The 14,344-nt window shown below is 38.7% G+C and overlaps 3 protein-coding genes across 3 annotated transcripts; 1 reads left to right on the top strand and 2 right to left on the bottom strand.

The window, feature by feature from the left end:
• Positions 1-5,191: 5,191 nt before the first annotated feature.
• On the bottom strand, positions 5,192-7,582 carry LOC111404752. Its single transcript, XM_023033514.1, has one exon. It carries the CDS (start codon positions 7,580-7,582, stop codon positions 5,192-5,194), a length of 2,391 nt encoding a protein of 796 aa, XP_022889282.1.
• Positions 7,583-8,221: 639 nt separating this feature from the next.
• On the top strand, positions 8,222-11,422 carry LOC111404143 (zinc finger protein 593-like). The gene is made up of 4 exons (XM_023032897.1): positions 8,222-8,460; positions 8,606-8,714; positions 8,814-8,876; positions 11,098-11,422. Exons 1-4 carry the CDS (start codon positions 8,376-8,378, stop codon positions 11,198-11,200), a joined length of 360 nt encoding a protein of 119 aa, XP_022888665.1. The 5' UTR covers positions 8,222-8,375; the 3' UTR covers positions 11,201-11,422.
• Positions 11,423-12,814: 1,392 nt separating this feature from the next.
• On the bottom strand, positions 12,815-14,341 carry LOC111404751 (ABC transporter B family member 1-like; the record flags this gene model as incomplete). Its single annotated transcript, XM_023033513.1, has 2 exons — positions 12,815-14,226; positions 14,300-14,341. Coding segments are annotated over 2 exons (1,311 nt in total), but the record flags the coding sequence as incomplete, so codon positions are not given.
• Between the last annotated feature and the right edge of the window lie 3 nt (positions 14,342-14,344).

The following is a 14,344-nucleotide window of genomic DNA, read 5'->3' as shown; positions in this document are numbered from 1 at the left end:
CGAAATCACAAGTCACCATCCATATTCGTTAGAAAACCAAAGTAATGAGGGCATCTCCCAAATTACGTGGCCGACATGGCCATCTCGAGACTCAAATGAGTTAAACTTGTCGAATACAGGGGCCCGAAAGGCTCGGGGCTGCTCAAACTCGTGTTTACTGACAGAACGACACTTGTGTCGTTCTGTCTATTTCTCCCATTTTTCGCTTCATTTCCTCCGCGTCGACCTCGAAGATCGGACCTCCTAACTTAAAAAAAGTCAGAATTATTGATTACGTGACGGATAACGGGAGAATTGGTATGGATTTCAGCGAAATCACAAGTCACCATCCATATTCGTTAGAAAACCAAAGTAATGAGGGCATCTCCCAAATTACGTGGCCGACATGGCCATCTCGAGACTCAAATGAGTTAAACTTGTCGAATACAGGGGCCCGAAAGGCTCGGGGCTGCTCAAACTCGTGTTTACTGACAGAACGACACTTGTGTCGTTCTGTCAATAACCACGAGTTTGAGCAGCCACGAGCCTTTCGAGCCCCTGTATTCGACAAGTTTAACTCATTTGAGTCTCGAGATGGCCATGTCGGCCACGTAATTTGGGAGATGCCCTCATTACTTTGGTTTTCTGACGAATGTGGATGGTGACTTGTGATTTCACCGAAATGCAAGCCAATTCCCTCAATATCCGTCACGTAATCTATAATTCTGACTTCCTTAAGTTAGGAGGTCCAATCTTTGAGGTCGACGAGGAGGAAATGAAGCGAAAAATGGGAGAAATAGACAGAACGACACAAGTGTCGTTAAACGACACTTGCGACACTTGTGTCGTTCTGTCAGTAAACACGAGTTTGAGCAGCCACGAGCCTTTCGGGCCCCTGTATTCGACAAGTTTAACTCATTTGAGTCTCGAGATGGCCATGTCGGTCACGTAATTTGGGAGATGCCCTCATTACTTTGGTTTTCTAACGAATGTGGATGGTGACTTGTGATTTCACCGAAATGCATGCCAATTCCCTCACTATCCGTCACGTAATCTATAATTCTGACTTCCTTAAGTTAGGAGGTCCGATCTTTGAGGTCGACGCGGAGGAAATGAAGAGAAAAATGGGAGAAATAGACAGAACGACACAAGTGTCGTTAAACGACACTTGCGACACTTGTGTCGTTCTGTCAGTAAACACGAGTTTGAGCAGCCACGAGCCTTTCGGGCCCCTGTATTCGACAAGTTTAACTCATTTGAGTCTCGAGATGGCCATGTCGGTCACGTAATTTGGGAGATGCCCTCATTACTTTGGTTTTCTAACGAATGTGGATGGTGACTTGTGATTTCACCGAAATGCATGCCAATTCCCACACTATCCGTCACGTAATCTATAATTCTGACTTCCTTAAGTTAGGAGGTCCGAACTTTGAGGTCGACGCGGAGGAAATGAAGCGAAAAATGGGAGAAATAGACAGAACGACACAAGTGTCGTTCTGTCAGTAAAGAGATGCCCTCATTACTTTGGTTTTCTAACGAATATGGATGGTGACTTGTGATTTCACCGAAATGCATGCCAATTTCCTCACTATCCGTCACGTATTCTATAATTCCGACTTCCTTAAGTTAGGAGGTCCGATCTTTGAGGGCGACGCGGAGGAAATGAAGCGAAAAATGGGAGAAATAGACAGAACGACACAAGTGTCGTTCTGTCAGTAAAGAGATGCCCTCATTACTTTGGTTTTCTAACGAATATGGATGGTGACTTGTGATTTCACCGAAATGCATGCCAATTTCCTCACTATCCGTCACGTATTCTATAATTCCGACTTCCTTAAGTTAGGAGGTCCGATCTTTGAGGGCGACGCGGAGGAAATGAAGCGAAAAATGGGAGAAATAGACAGAACGACACAAGTGTCGTTCTGTCAGTAAAGAGATGCCCTCATTACTTTGGTTTTCTAACGAATATGGATGGTGACTTGTGATTTCACCGAAATGCATGCCAATTTCCTCACTATCCGTCACGTATTCTATAATTCCGACTTCCTTAAGTTAGGAGGTCCGATCTTTGAGGGCGACGCGGAGGAAATGAAGCGAAAAATGGGAGAAATAGACAGAACGACACAAGTGTCGTTCTGTCAGTAAAGAGATGCCCTCATTACTTTGGTTTTCTAACGAATATGGATGGTGACTTGTGATTTCACCGAAATGCATGCCAATTTCCTCACTATCCGTCACGTATTCTATAATTCCGACTTCCTTAAGTTAGGAGGTCCGATCTTTGAGGGCGACGCGGAGGAAATGAAGCGAAAAATGGGAGAAATAGACAGAACGACACAAGTGTCGTTCTGTCAGTAAAGAGATGCCCTCATTACTTTGGTTTTCTAACGAATATGGATGGTGACTTGTGATTTCACCGAAATGCATGCCAATTTCCTCACTATCCGTCACGTATTCTATAATTCCGACTTCCTTAAGTTAGGAGGTCCGATCTTTGAGGGCGACGCGGAGGAAATGAAGCGAAAAATGGGAGAAATAGACAGAACGACACAAGTGTCGTTCTGTCAGTAAAGAGATGCCCTCATTACTTTGGTTTTCTAACGAATATGGATGGTGACTTGTGATTTCACCGAAATGCATGCCAATTTCCTCACTATCCGTCACGTATTCTATAATTCCGACTTCCTTAAGTTAGGAGGTCCGATCTTTGAGGGCGACGCGGAGGAAATGAAGCGAAAAATGGGAGAAATAGACAGAACGACACAAGTGTCGTTCTGTCAGTAAAGAGATGCCCTCATTACTTTGGTTTTCTAACGAATATGGATGGTGACTTGTGATTTCACCGAAATGCATGCCAATTTCCTCACTATCCGTCACGTATTCTATAATTCCGACTTCCTTAAGTTAGGAGGTCCGATCTTTGAGGGCGACGCGGAGGAAATGAAGCGAAAAATGGGAGAAATAGACAGAACGACACAAGTGTCGTTCTGTCAGTAAAGAGATGCCCTCATTACTTTGGTTTTCTAACGAATATGGATGGTGACTTGTGATTTCACCGAAATGCATGCCAATTTCCTCACTATCCGTCACGTATTCTATAATTCCGACTTCCTTAAGTTAGGAGGTCCGATCTTTGAGGGCGACGCGGAGGAAATGAAGCGAAAAATGGGAGAAATAGACAGAACGACACAAGTGTCGTTCTGTCAGTAAAGAGATGCCCTCATTACTTTGGTTTTCTAACGAATATGGATGGTGACTTGTGATTTCACCGAAATGCATGCCAATTTCCTCACTATCCGTCACGTATTCTATAATTCCGACTTCCTTAAGTTAGGAGGTCCGATCTTTGAGGGCGACGCGGAGGAAATGAAGCGAAAAATGGGAGAAATAGACAGAACGACACAAGTGTCGTTCTGTCAGTAAAGAGATGCCCTCATTACTTTGGTTTTCTAACGAATATGGATGGTGACTTGTGATTTCACCGAAATGCATGCCAATTTCCTCACTATCCGTCACGTATTCTATAATTCCGACTTCCTTAAGTTAGGAGGTCCGATCTTTGAGGGCGACGCGGAGGAAATGAAGCGAAAAATGGGAGAAATAGACAGAACGACACAAGTGTCGTTCTGTCAGTAAAGAGATGCCCTCATTACTTTGGTTTTCTAACGAATATGGATGGTGACTTGTGATTTCACCGAAATGCATGCCAATTTCCTCACTATCCGTCACGTATTCTATAATTCCGACTTCCTTAAGTTAGGAGGTCCGATCTTTGAGGGCGACGCGGAGGAAATGAAGCGAAAAATGGGAGAAATAGACAGAACGACACAAGTGTCGTTCTGTCAGTAAAGAGATGCCCTCATTACTTTGGTTTTCTAACGAATATGGATGGTGACTTGTGATTTCACCGAAATGCATGCCAATTTCCTCACTATCCGTCACGTATTCTATAATTCCGACTTCCTTAAGTTAGGAGGTCCGATCTTTGAGGGCGACGCGGAGGAAATGAAGCGAAAAATGGGAGAAATAGACAGAACGACACAAGTGTCGTTCTGTCAGTAAAGAGATGCCCTCATTACTTTGGTTTTCTAACGAATATGGATGGTGACTTGTGATTTCACCGAAATGCATGCCAATTTCCTCACTATCCGTCACGTATTCTATAATTCCGACTTCCTTAAGTTAGGAGGTCCGATCTTTGAGGGCGACGCGGAGGAAATGAAGCGAAAAATGGGAGAAATAGACAGAACGACACAAGTGTCGTTCTGTCAGTAAAGAGATGCCCTCATTACTTTGGTTTTCTAACGAATATGGATGGTGACTTGTGATTTCACCGAAATGCATGCCAATTTCCTCACTATCCGTCACGTATTCTATAATTCCGACTTCCTTAAGTTAGGAGGTCCGATCTTTGAGGGCGACGCGGAGGAAATGAAGCGAAAAATGGGAGAAATAGACAGAACGACACAAGTGTCGTTCTGTCAGTAAAGAGATGCCCTCATTACTTTGGTTTTCTAACGAATATGGATGGTGACTTGTGATTTCACCGAAATGCATGCCAATTTCCTCACTATCCGTCACGTATTCTATAATTCCGACTTCCTTAAGTTAGGAGGTCCGATCTTTGAGGTCGACGCGTAGGAAATGAAGCGAAAAATTGGAGAACGGCACTTGTGTCGTTCGGTCAATAAACACGAGTTTGAGCATCCACGAGCCTTTCGGGCCCTTGTATTCGAAAAGTTTAGCTCATTTGAGTCACGAGATGGACATGCTACTCACAACATTTGAGAGATACTCGCATTACTTGGACAACATGGAAAATGAGAACAACACTAGTGCTATTACTATTTTTGAAAACAGCACAAGTGTCGTTAGTTATGTAAACACAATACGAATAATTGATAACTTATATATTTATAAATAAATTGTCATTAAATCAATAATGTTTAATTTCTGAACAATATTTTTATATTTTCTGGGTAAAATACAAAAAACGGCACCAGTGATGTTTCGATATGACAACAAAATATATCTGCCATTATGGCTTTATCGATTCTAAGATAATGACAAAATGAATCATTCCAAAGATTTTAAATAGTTTACATTTAGGAATTACAAAAGCAGTACATCATAACACCACCGTCCTTTTTAATACTACAAAAGAAGCACATCATAAAAGTCAAAATTCAACAGATGTGCGGTTTTATCTTCATCATTCATGTCTCTCGCTAAGTGGTGCACGATCTGTACAAGTGATACGGTTATGCCCAGTTTTCAAACACCTACTGCACTTACGAGACTTGCACACCTCTCCGGTTGATTGTTTCCTTTTTTTTGGTGGACGTCCACTTCCTCTTCGTGTCAACGGTCGTATCACCTTTCTTGATCGAACACTATCGGGAATTTCCCAGTCCACCTCATTTGACAGTGGATATATATATTCAGAATAAGCTTGTTTCCAGTAAGAAGTGCTATAAAATGGAGAGCAAAACCTGTAACAGTTGTCTCCAACATCCCTTACTACTGCAATTGCATGTGCACATGGAAATTGGTCCAGATCAAATTCCTTACATGTGCATGTCCCCCTCTCCAAATTAACAATGAAACTTTCCATTTTATCACTCACTTGCATTTCATCTGGGCTAAGAGCTTTTACCTCAAAACCTTTTGACTCATTATACCTATCGTACATTTTCTCCTCCATTGGCGGGGTGAGATAGCTTGTACATTTTTCGGCATCAATGCGCCTATCATGAAACCAACTCTGCATCTTTTCCCTGATATACTCGATCAAAGCAAGTATAGGAAATTCTCGAGCACTTCTCAACAATGAATTTAATGATTCTGCATTGTTTGTGGTCATAGTATTGTATCTGATTCCATTGAAATGTGCTCTTGACCAATACTCCACGCCAACCTCTTCCTCTAAGTATTCTCTGATTTTCTCGTGTAGACTGCACAATGCTTGCATATTAATCTCAAATTTTGCCAAACTATATGCCTGTGCAGTAGCTCTAAACAATGGCACAATATCTATGCGAGGGAATTTGCTCTTCAAGTTAGTTTGCAAATGCCATATACAATGTCCATGATGTGCGTTAAGATAGACGCTGTTGAAACCATTTGATATGCTTGTTGCACGGTCAGATATAAAGACTAGCTCGTCTGTGTCATCGGTTATCTGTCGTAACTTCTGAAAGAACCAAGTCCATGAGTCATTGTTTTCTGAATCCACTATGCCCCACGCAAGTGGATAAATTTGACGATTTGCATCTTGGCATGTGGCAACAAGTAACGTACCTCGATACTTAGATTTCAAAAATGTTCCATCCACACATATTACCCGTCGAATTGAAGAGAGAAATCCACGTATGCTTGGTCCTAATGCCATAAAAAAATACATGAAATGTCCATCATTATCGGTTTCAATAAAGGTCAACGTACCAGGATTATTTTTCTCCAGAATGTGACAATACATTGGTAACTTTGCATAGCTATCATCAGGGCTACCTCGAACCTCTTTGTAAGCAAATTCTTTGGCCATATACGCCTTGTGATATTTTATAGTTATGCCAAACTCTCGACGAACGTCATTGATAATGTTTCTTGGTCTGTACACTATGTTGGCATCATGATATTTTGGAGCTACATGTTTTCCAATTACCGAATAGGTAGCATGTCTATTATCCCTGCGACGAACACTCATAGAGCAAATGTGATGGCTAGAATATTTTCGTATTTGAAAAATCTCAGATTCAGCTATGCTCGTTGCCCGTAAACGCCAGTTACAAATTTTCTCAACACAAACGACTGTATAAACACTCTTATTTGATTTCTTCACTTTAAATTCAAATTGGTACTTCACGGCAAGTAGCTGGAGTTTTGATATCAAAGCACTTTTAGTTGGAAATAGTTCATCATCATGTACATCCTCATTTTCTGGAATCCTAACTGATGATCTATAAGGAATTGAACACAGGACTTGTGTTGAAGTACCAATAATGTCCTCTTCCATGGAGAAATCAACATTGTTTTCATTTCTCGGAGGAGATTTATCTTCGAAATCTTGTTGTTCGGAACTACCTTGAATTATATGCAAGTTATCCCAATCCACAGAGTTTCCTTCTTCTACGTTATCATTTCCATGATCGCCATCATATAGCTCAACTTCATTTTGATGGCTCACATCTCCCTTTTCTACTTCACCATTAGTTTCTACTCCACAATCTCTTTCAAACTCCCTTACACTATCACATTCACCTGTAACTTTAGTCGAAATAGTCACGCAAAGAGGATGTTTTTTACAAATAGAAAGAAACCACTTCACTTTCATGTCACTGTTAATCCTTTGTGGTGGAACTGAAAACTTAGACATTCCAGGATTAAGGGACATCATCTCAATTTCATATAACTTTGAATCCACATTAACAAGTTCTTGCACTTTGTTGTACAACTCTATATACGAAATGCTAGATGGAACATAAAGAATATCCACATTTTCTTCACCGTTTCCTATATAATCCCATGTCCATTTGCTTTCTTCAGTCTTTTTAAACTCGACAAAATAGCATACTTGTACCCATATCATTTCTACAGAATCCATACGTGTAAAAAAAAAAAAAGTTAAATAATTTACTCAAGTATATATCAAAATAATATGAAAATTGTTACCATATTTGAATGATCAAAGTAACCACAATATATCATCAATAATGGACAGATCATAACAGATAACGGTTGTACTATCGTTTTACATGGTAGATAACGACTGTAGTGTCGTTCTGAACTACTAATAACGACTGGAGTGTCGTTATCGTCCAATAGTTGCGGACGATGCAAATATACACCAAATGCGAAAATAAAATCAACTAAAATATCATTTTATACTATATTCAACAATAAAAATACCAATATAAATGAGATTTCTAAAAATACCTTTCTTCTTTCTTTAAATATAGTAGAAATTTCAATGTGGATAATGTAGGCACCAAAATCCTTGTTAAAATGCTCAAAATATTAGAGAAGATAGATGAAGAATGCAATGAATAACAAGATTTTAAGGAAGCATCCACCGGGAAAGCACGTCCACTGATTTTTGCTGATGATTTGAGGGATTTAATTGGATTGAAATGGGTATTTGAGTCTTTTCAATGGTGAGGGTATTTTAGACATTTGATCTTATTTGTTTATTATTTTTTGTAAGTGGAGGCTATTTTATCAAATAACATTGTTTGACTGGACTTTTTTATCAAAATCCCCTAAAATATTCTCTAAATCCGAGTATGCAACGACGCCGCGCAGCTCACATAGGGTGACATAACCGACTCAATGGTTTCGGATTCTAAATCGAAGAAAGGGAAACCCTAATTTCACAAATTAAGGAAAAATAACAAAGAATGGGTGGAAAGTGCCCGCACAGGAGTGTGAAGAAGCGCCGCTACTCTCACAAAACTGCTCGCCGCACTAAATTTCTTGTTAAAGATATCCTTTTTTTTTTTTTTTTTTTTGCTTTTTTTTTTTTTTTTCCGCAATGTTTCTTTTTTTTTTTTTTTTTAGCTACTTCTTACTATCTTACGCCGACTTTTTGTTAATTCGAAGAATGTTTTCTTAACTGTTTCTTGTTTACGCGACGATGCTGTATATGATGAGCTTCATAAAGCTGAGGGAGAGGGAAAACCCTTGCCTGTTGACGAAGATCTTCCTGGAATGGGCCAATATTACTGTCTACACTGCGAGTAATTTTTTCCATTTTGATTTTAACTCTTTTACAAAACAGCTTACAGGCTTTTCAATCCTAGTTATTGGGTTTTTATTTTCTACTTTTGTTTTTATAGTCGGTATTTCGCTAACGTGGCTGTGAGAGATGAGCATTTCAAGACTAAAAAGCATAGGAGGCGGTATGTACAATTCAGATTCTATATGCCATAATTTTTCAATTTTTGATGCTTGATTGATTTTTCATTTTAAATTGTTGTTCTCTTTCAAATAAAAAAGTAGTTTTTCGTGCTTATTATGTTTTTAGATCAGACATTTTTTTCTTTTTTGTGTTGAACTGATTTGAAATTCAAAGTTGGTAAATGCGCTTCTTCTTCTTCTTCCTCCTTTTTTTTTTTTTTTTTTTCATTGTGTGTGTGTGGACATTTGGTGGCACAGAACTTTAGCATATAGGTATCACTGATCTCCATAAGTCGTCCTTTTTAGATCACCTTCACCTGCATCCAGACATCTTCAAACTTGTAATTTAGGAAATATGAGACATTTACTTAGATCCATATACAAGCGAAGCTGAACTGAGTTTTGAAGTTCATTCCCTGATTGATGAATGTTTGACTAATAATCAAGCTCTATCTGAGTATTTATCCATCTTAAATCCTACTTGAACTCTCCTAGCATTCAATAACAGGAGCTACTGAAATTTTTTGAAGCGGAGTTGAGAAAATTTTATTTGTTTAAAAGCAAAAACATTTATGTCGGCAGAATGATTATATATTAAAATTCATGATTATCAACAAAAAATCACAATATTTGAGAGCTGGCAGTGTGAGAAAAGCTACACACTCGTTGATGTTTGATATTAAAAACGCGTACTGAAAATCAGACATGCTCTTATTGTTCCAAAATTTCTCTCAGCCCTCACCAACCAATGCAACTGTGAAACACCATCGCTGCAGCAACTAATTTTGAATGAGAGACCACTTCTCTGATATGTCTAATGAAGAAATAATAGAAAATATTGAAATTTGAGATATTACTAAATTAATAATTTTGCAATTAATAAGTTTTTAAATTTATTTCAAAAGCAGATTAAGATATTAAAAATTACAAAATTTATATAATTGAAAAATAATAAATTACAAAATATTAAACTGTAAAGAAAAATGAGCATTTATTCTATAGGTTCATTATTATACAAGTTAGTTTAATGATAAAAAAAATTACTTCTTAAAGTATAAAGCATTATGGAAGATATTTATATGAACTTTGGTTGATTCTGGACTTTAGAGTTCAATGATAAAAGTGACTCTTCAAGGGAAAAAGTGAGAACTCGCTGAAACTTCACTCCAAGGAGTGTTTGCCTTCAAATACTTAATTTCATTGTCTCTCCAGCCTTTGTCCTGAAATCAGCAATCTTATCCCACAGCCATTGTCCTGAAATCAATAATCCAATAACACAGCCAATTCTTTGATCACTTAATGGAATTGATTCTGGCTCGATTTTACCTCTCCAATGACGAGGCAGATTCCAAATCCTGGTATCAGGCCTCTGCAAACCTAGTGGGCATTGTGCACCTATAATAAATTTTATTTAGGTTGGGTTGTGTGGGCTTGAGCTCGCCAAACCCTCACCCTGGCTACTTTCTGCCTAGCTACACGTTTATGTAACTCAACTACTTTTGGGAAGAAATACGAATTTCTTGTTCAATTATGGTAATAAAAACTTGAGTGAATGCAAGATATATAAGTTCAAGTTTTAATGCTTTGTTATGAAGTTGCATCTGTTAGCAACAAAATGGCAAAAACTTTTTTTAATATTTTCCTCTTATTTTACTTCCAATTTAATTTGATATAAAATGGGATACAAATCCGTAAGGGAAGTTATGTCGGGGTAATTTATTTGGTTAAGGATTTCAGATGAAAGTTAAAATGAACTGAAGTATAACGCGTCCTACAAGATAGCAAAATGATGTATTAATATGTATCTATAAACCTTAGTCGATGAGCTTATATTCAGTGGCAAGGGAGGTGGGTGCCAGTGACTCACAGAAATCTGGGACAACCTTTTTTTTTTTTTTTTTTTTTTTTTTTAAAGTTCTGAGACTTTGTGCTTTAAAAAGTTTTCTGGTCTGTCCCATTGGTTCCGAGTCCTGCCTCCATCAATGCTTGTATTTTTTAATCAAACTTTATGGACTGTACTTAGACAGGCTGAGGAGAACACCTTGGCCAGCTGCTCATTTTCAGTTTTACATATCCTCGTGTTTAAATTTTTTCTTAAGTGTATGCGTTTTAGGTGGTAATTGTATTGATTTCATCTCCTACTTTTGAATATTCACTTTCCGGGCCCTGTAACTAAGTACTTTAGCTATATTTTTTGAGAACGCTGATATTGTTCTTGCACAGTGTGAAGCAAATGATGGGGCCTGCACCGCACACTCAACTCGATGCTGAACTAGCTGCTGGGATGGGAATGCCAGATAATGGTCCAAAGTTAATGTCGATGTGAGTTAGTCTTGTTGGGTTTTTGGATAATGTTGACTGAGATGTCGTGTGTTCTTTTATGTTTGTTTAGACGACTGTTTAAATGGTTAGTTGATCCCTTTTCCCAATTATTTTATGTAGTTATAATAGTTCTTTTTCTTGTTTAATTCTTAGTACTTGTGTATTTTGCTGAGTGCAATGGATTTGAGCCTGTGATTGGCAAACTTTTCCTTTAAAGATTTTGATATCAGAAACCATCTATGCCAATTTGGCTACACTACAAGATTACATGCCCTCGTGTTAGATGTAGTGGTGATCGAGCTGCCCAGCCTGCCCTTGTGCGACTCAGTCGATTTTGACATCCTACCTTGACCTCAGAGTTTCTTATGGTTGCTTTGCATAGTTTAAATTATATTTTAAACTAGTCAAGATATCCATAGTAGGATTCACGACTACCAAACATTATCCTAGGCCTATCTCATCTCCACCATTCCACTCTTTTATGGTTCTTTCGGACAATAACTATGTTTTCCCCTTTCTATGTACCTCTCAATCACCATCGTAGTAAGACTTATCTAAGCCTATTGGAAGATAGAACGCTTGTGGTTATTTTCCGGTGGCGTGATTAATCACTGGAAAATGTTTTCCGAAATTTCTGTAAGAATAAATCAAAACCATTGACTAGTTCTACCTTGAAAATGGTGTCAATTAAATTAATTTAGAATCAATCAATCTTAATATGAAGAGAAAATGAAGGATTACTTACAAGAACATGCTAGTTTACAAGTCTAATTGTAAACAAAATATAATAAAACTATGGTATAATTTACTGCAAATTAAATGGAATTAAATGCATGTTAAATTTATTATTAGTAGTCACGTCAATTGTCCATAGTACTCAAGGTATATATTACTGTAAAATCACTGCCAAGATAATTATATTAATTAAGTAATAAATGTAACATTAATTCTACTAGTTTAGGTAAATTTGATAATCACGTGAAGGATAAAGTTTTCTGGAGAGTGGATGACATCATCCCTCTGTCATGATCAATCTAATTGGAACAAAGTTACTCAGTGCAAATGATATGGAAATTTTCTTTTTTTACAGTTATCATAAATTTAATATTGTTAATGATAATTTACTCAGTTTTCAAAGCTAATGCTAGGAATTTTAAGGCTTAAGTCGATTGTGTATTGTAATAAAGCATTAATTAGTTTAAAATGATCGAGTACGAATGTTAAGTGGAGCTAGTTACTAGTCGACTATCTAATTTGAGAAAATATACAATTTTAGTAAAAAATAATATTATATCTTGACTCATCCCACTGAGGGACGAGCTCATGGGGCAAAATGAGTCGCACTTTTGTTGAGAGAGTTGGCTCATGCAAGCCAGCATGCCAGGCGAGCTTGAACGAGTCGAACAGTCGTACAATTAACATCCTAGCCAAGCAAAAGTATGGTTATAGCTCGTTAGGCAAATAGAGTCGCCTGGCGAGCTAAACCATCGCCCATTTAACACCCCTAACCATAAAGACACCGTGCATTTTGTGAGTAAAGCGAGCAAAAGTATGATTATATGATTTACTTAGAAAATAAAAAGTTCATGCTATTTGTATTGCAAGGGTAAACTAGAAATATGCGAAGTACAAGAACATATATTATTATAAATTAAGATAATACACAAGCTATACTCTACCAAAAGGTGAACAAAACAAGAGAGTCAAAAATAACTTGTGGGTATATAGAAATACTTCTTTTTAGTACTGTTTTCCTTCAACTCATTGGCCTTGGTGATCTTGAGAACTCATACCTAATACCATATTAACAGCTTGTCCATGGCTGAACCTCTGTAACTGTATCATACGTGCATAGATTCCATCGGGGTAGTTCTTCAATATATGCGAGTGAGAACCCTGTTCTGCTACTCTCCCGTCATCTATCACGTTTATAACATGAGCATTTCTGATTGTCGATAGTCTATGTGCAACCACAATTGTCGTTTTTCCTGCGCAGGCACGATCCAGAGTTTCTTGTATACACCTCTCGGATTCTGCATCGAGCGCGCTTGTTGCCTCATCCAGCAGCATTATCTCCGATTTCCTTAACAATGCGCGAGCAATCGCAATCCTTTGCTTCTGTCCACCAGACATCTGAATTCCTCTTTCCCCAACGAATGTTCTGTATCCATCGGGCAACGATGAAATGAACTTGTCAGCATTTGCCAAGTTTGCTGCTTCGCTTATCTCAGCTTCGGTGGCGAACTCACTTCCGTAAGCGATATTTTCATAAATGGTGGCAGCGAAGAGGCAAGGTTCTTGTGGCACCACACCAATGTGGTGTCTCAGTGACTTCAGATTGTATTTTCGGATATCCTTTCCGTCGATCATAATGCGTCCAGACAACGGTTCGTAGAATCTTTGTACAAGTGCAATGACCGAGCTCTTACCACAGCCACTAGGTCCAACAAGTGCAAGAGTTTTCCCAGCTCGGGCTCGAAGATTTAAATCCTGGAAAATTAAATCATCTGGCCGGGTTGGGTAAGAGAAATCAATGTGCTTAAACTCGACTTCACCACGAAGACGGTCAGGGACCATGGTTGCGTCTGGGTCATCAGGCTCAATTTCAGTTTTGCGGTCTAGAAGTTCAAACACCGAACGCATTGCTCGACCGCCCTTGATGAAGTCTGGGGCAAGCGTCAGAGTTTCGGCTGCACCATTGGCTGAGACCATAAGGACCATGAAAACTCGGATCGTCTTTGAGAAGTCCGATATTCCATGCTTGACGAGCCATGAGGCATACCAAAGACCAAGGGCATAGGATGCATAGAGCAAAAATTGAGCTATTCCATATCCACCTCCGGCTATCTGTCCCTTCCAAAAGCAGCGTTGCAATGGAGGTTGAAGACTGGAGGCGAAAAGACCAGCTATTTTCGATTCTGAATTGAAGGCAGCGACTGTTCTTACATTAGCCACAGCTTCCCCGGCTAGTTGTGTGGCTTTGGCATGTGCACCTTCCAAGTCCCCGGAAAATCCACTCATGAACATTTTCTATAGAAAAGTTTACAGCGTCATAAGTTTATCGTACGAGATAACAATGTTTGTGAGTTGTGGGATTACGAACCTGTAAAACAGTGGCTGCAACGACAACAGGAAAGACAGCAATGAG

The sequence above is a fragment of the Olea europaea genome, chromosome 11, assembly GCF_002742605.1.
Source record: "Olea europaea var. sylvestris chromosome 11, O_europaea_v1, whole genome shotgun sequence".
Lineage (NCBI taxonomy): Eukaryota > Viridiplantae > Streptophyta > Magnoliopsida > Lamiales > Oleaceae > Olea > Olea europaea.
Note: the sequence above shows the minus strand (reverse complement) of the source record. Positions and strands in the feature narration are given on the sequence as shown.

Coding starts and splice junctions, on each gene's coding strand:
- LOC111404143 (XM_023032897.1), top strand. CDS start 8,376: ATGGGTGGAAAGTGCCCGCACAGGAGTGTGAAGAAGCGCCGCTACTCT. Junction 8,715..8,813: donor TATTACTGTCTACACTGCGA/GTAATTTTTTCC, acceptor TTGTTTTTATAG/TCGGTATTTCGCTAACGTGG. Junction 8,877..11,097: donor ACTAAAAAGCATAGGAGGCG/GTATGTACAATT, acceptor GTTCTTGCACAG/TGTGAAGCAAATGATGGGGC.
- LOC111404752 (XM_023033514.1), bottom strand. CDS start 7,582: ATGGATTCTGTAGAAATGATATGGGTACAAGTATGCTATTTTGTCGAG.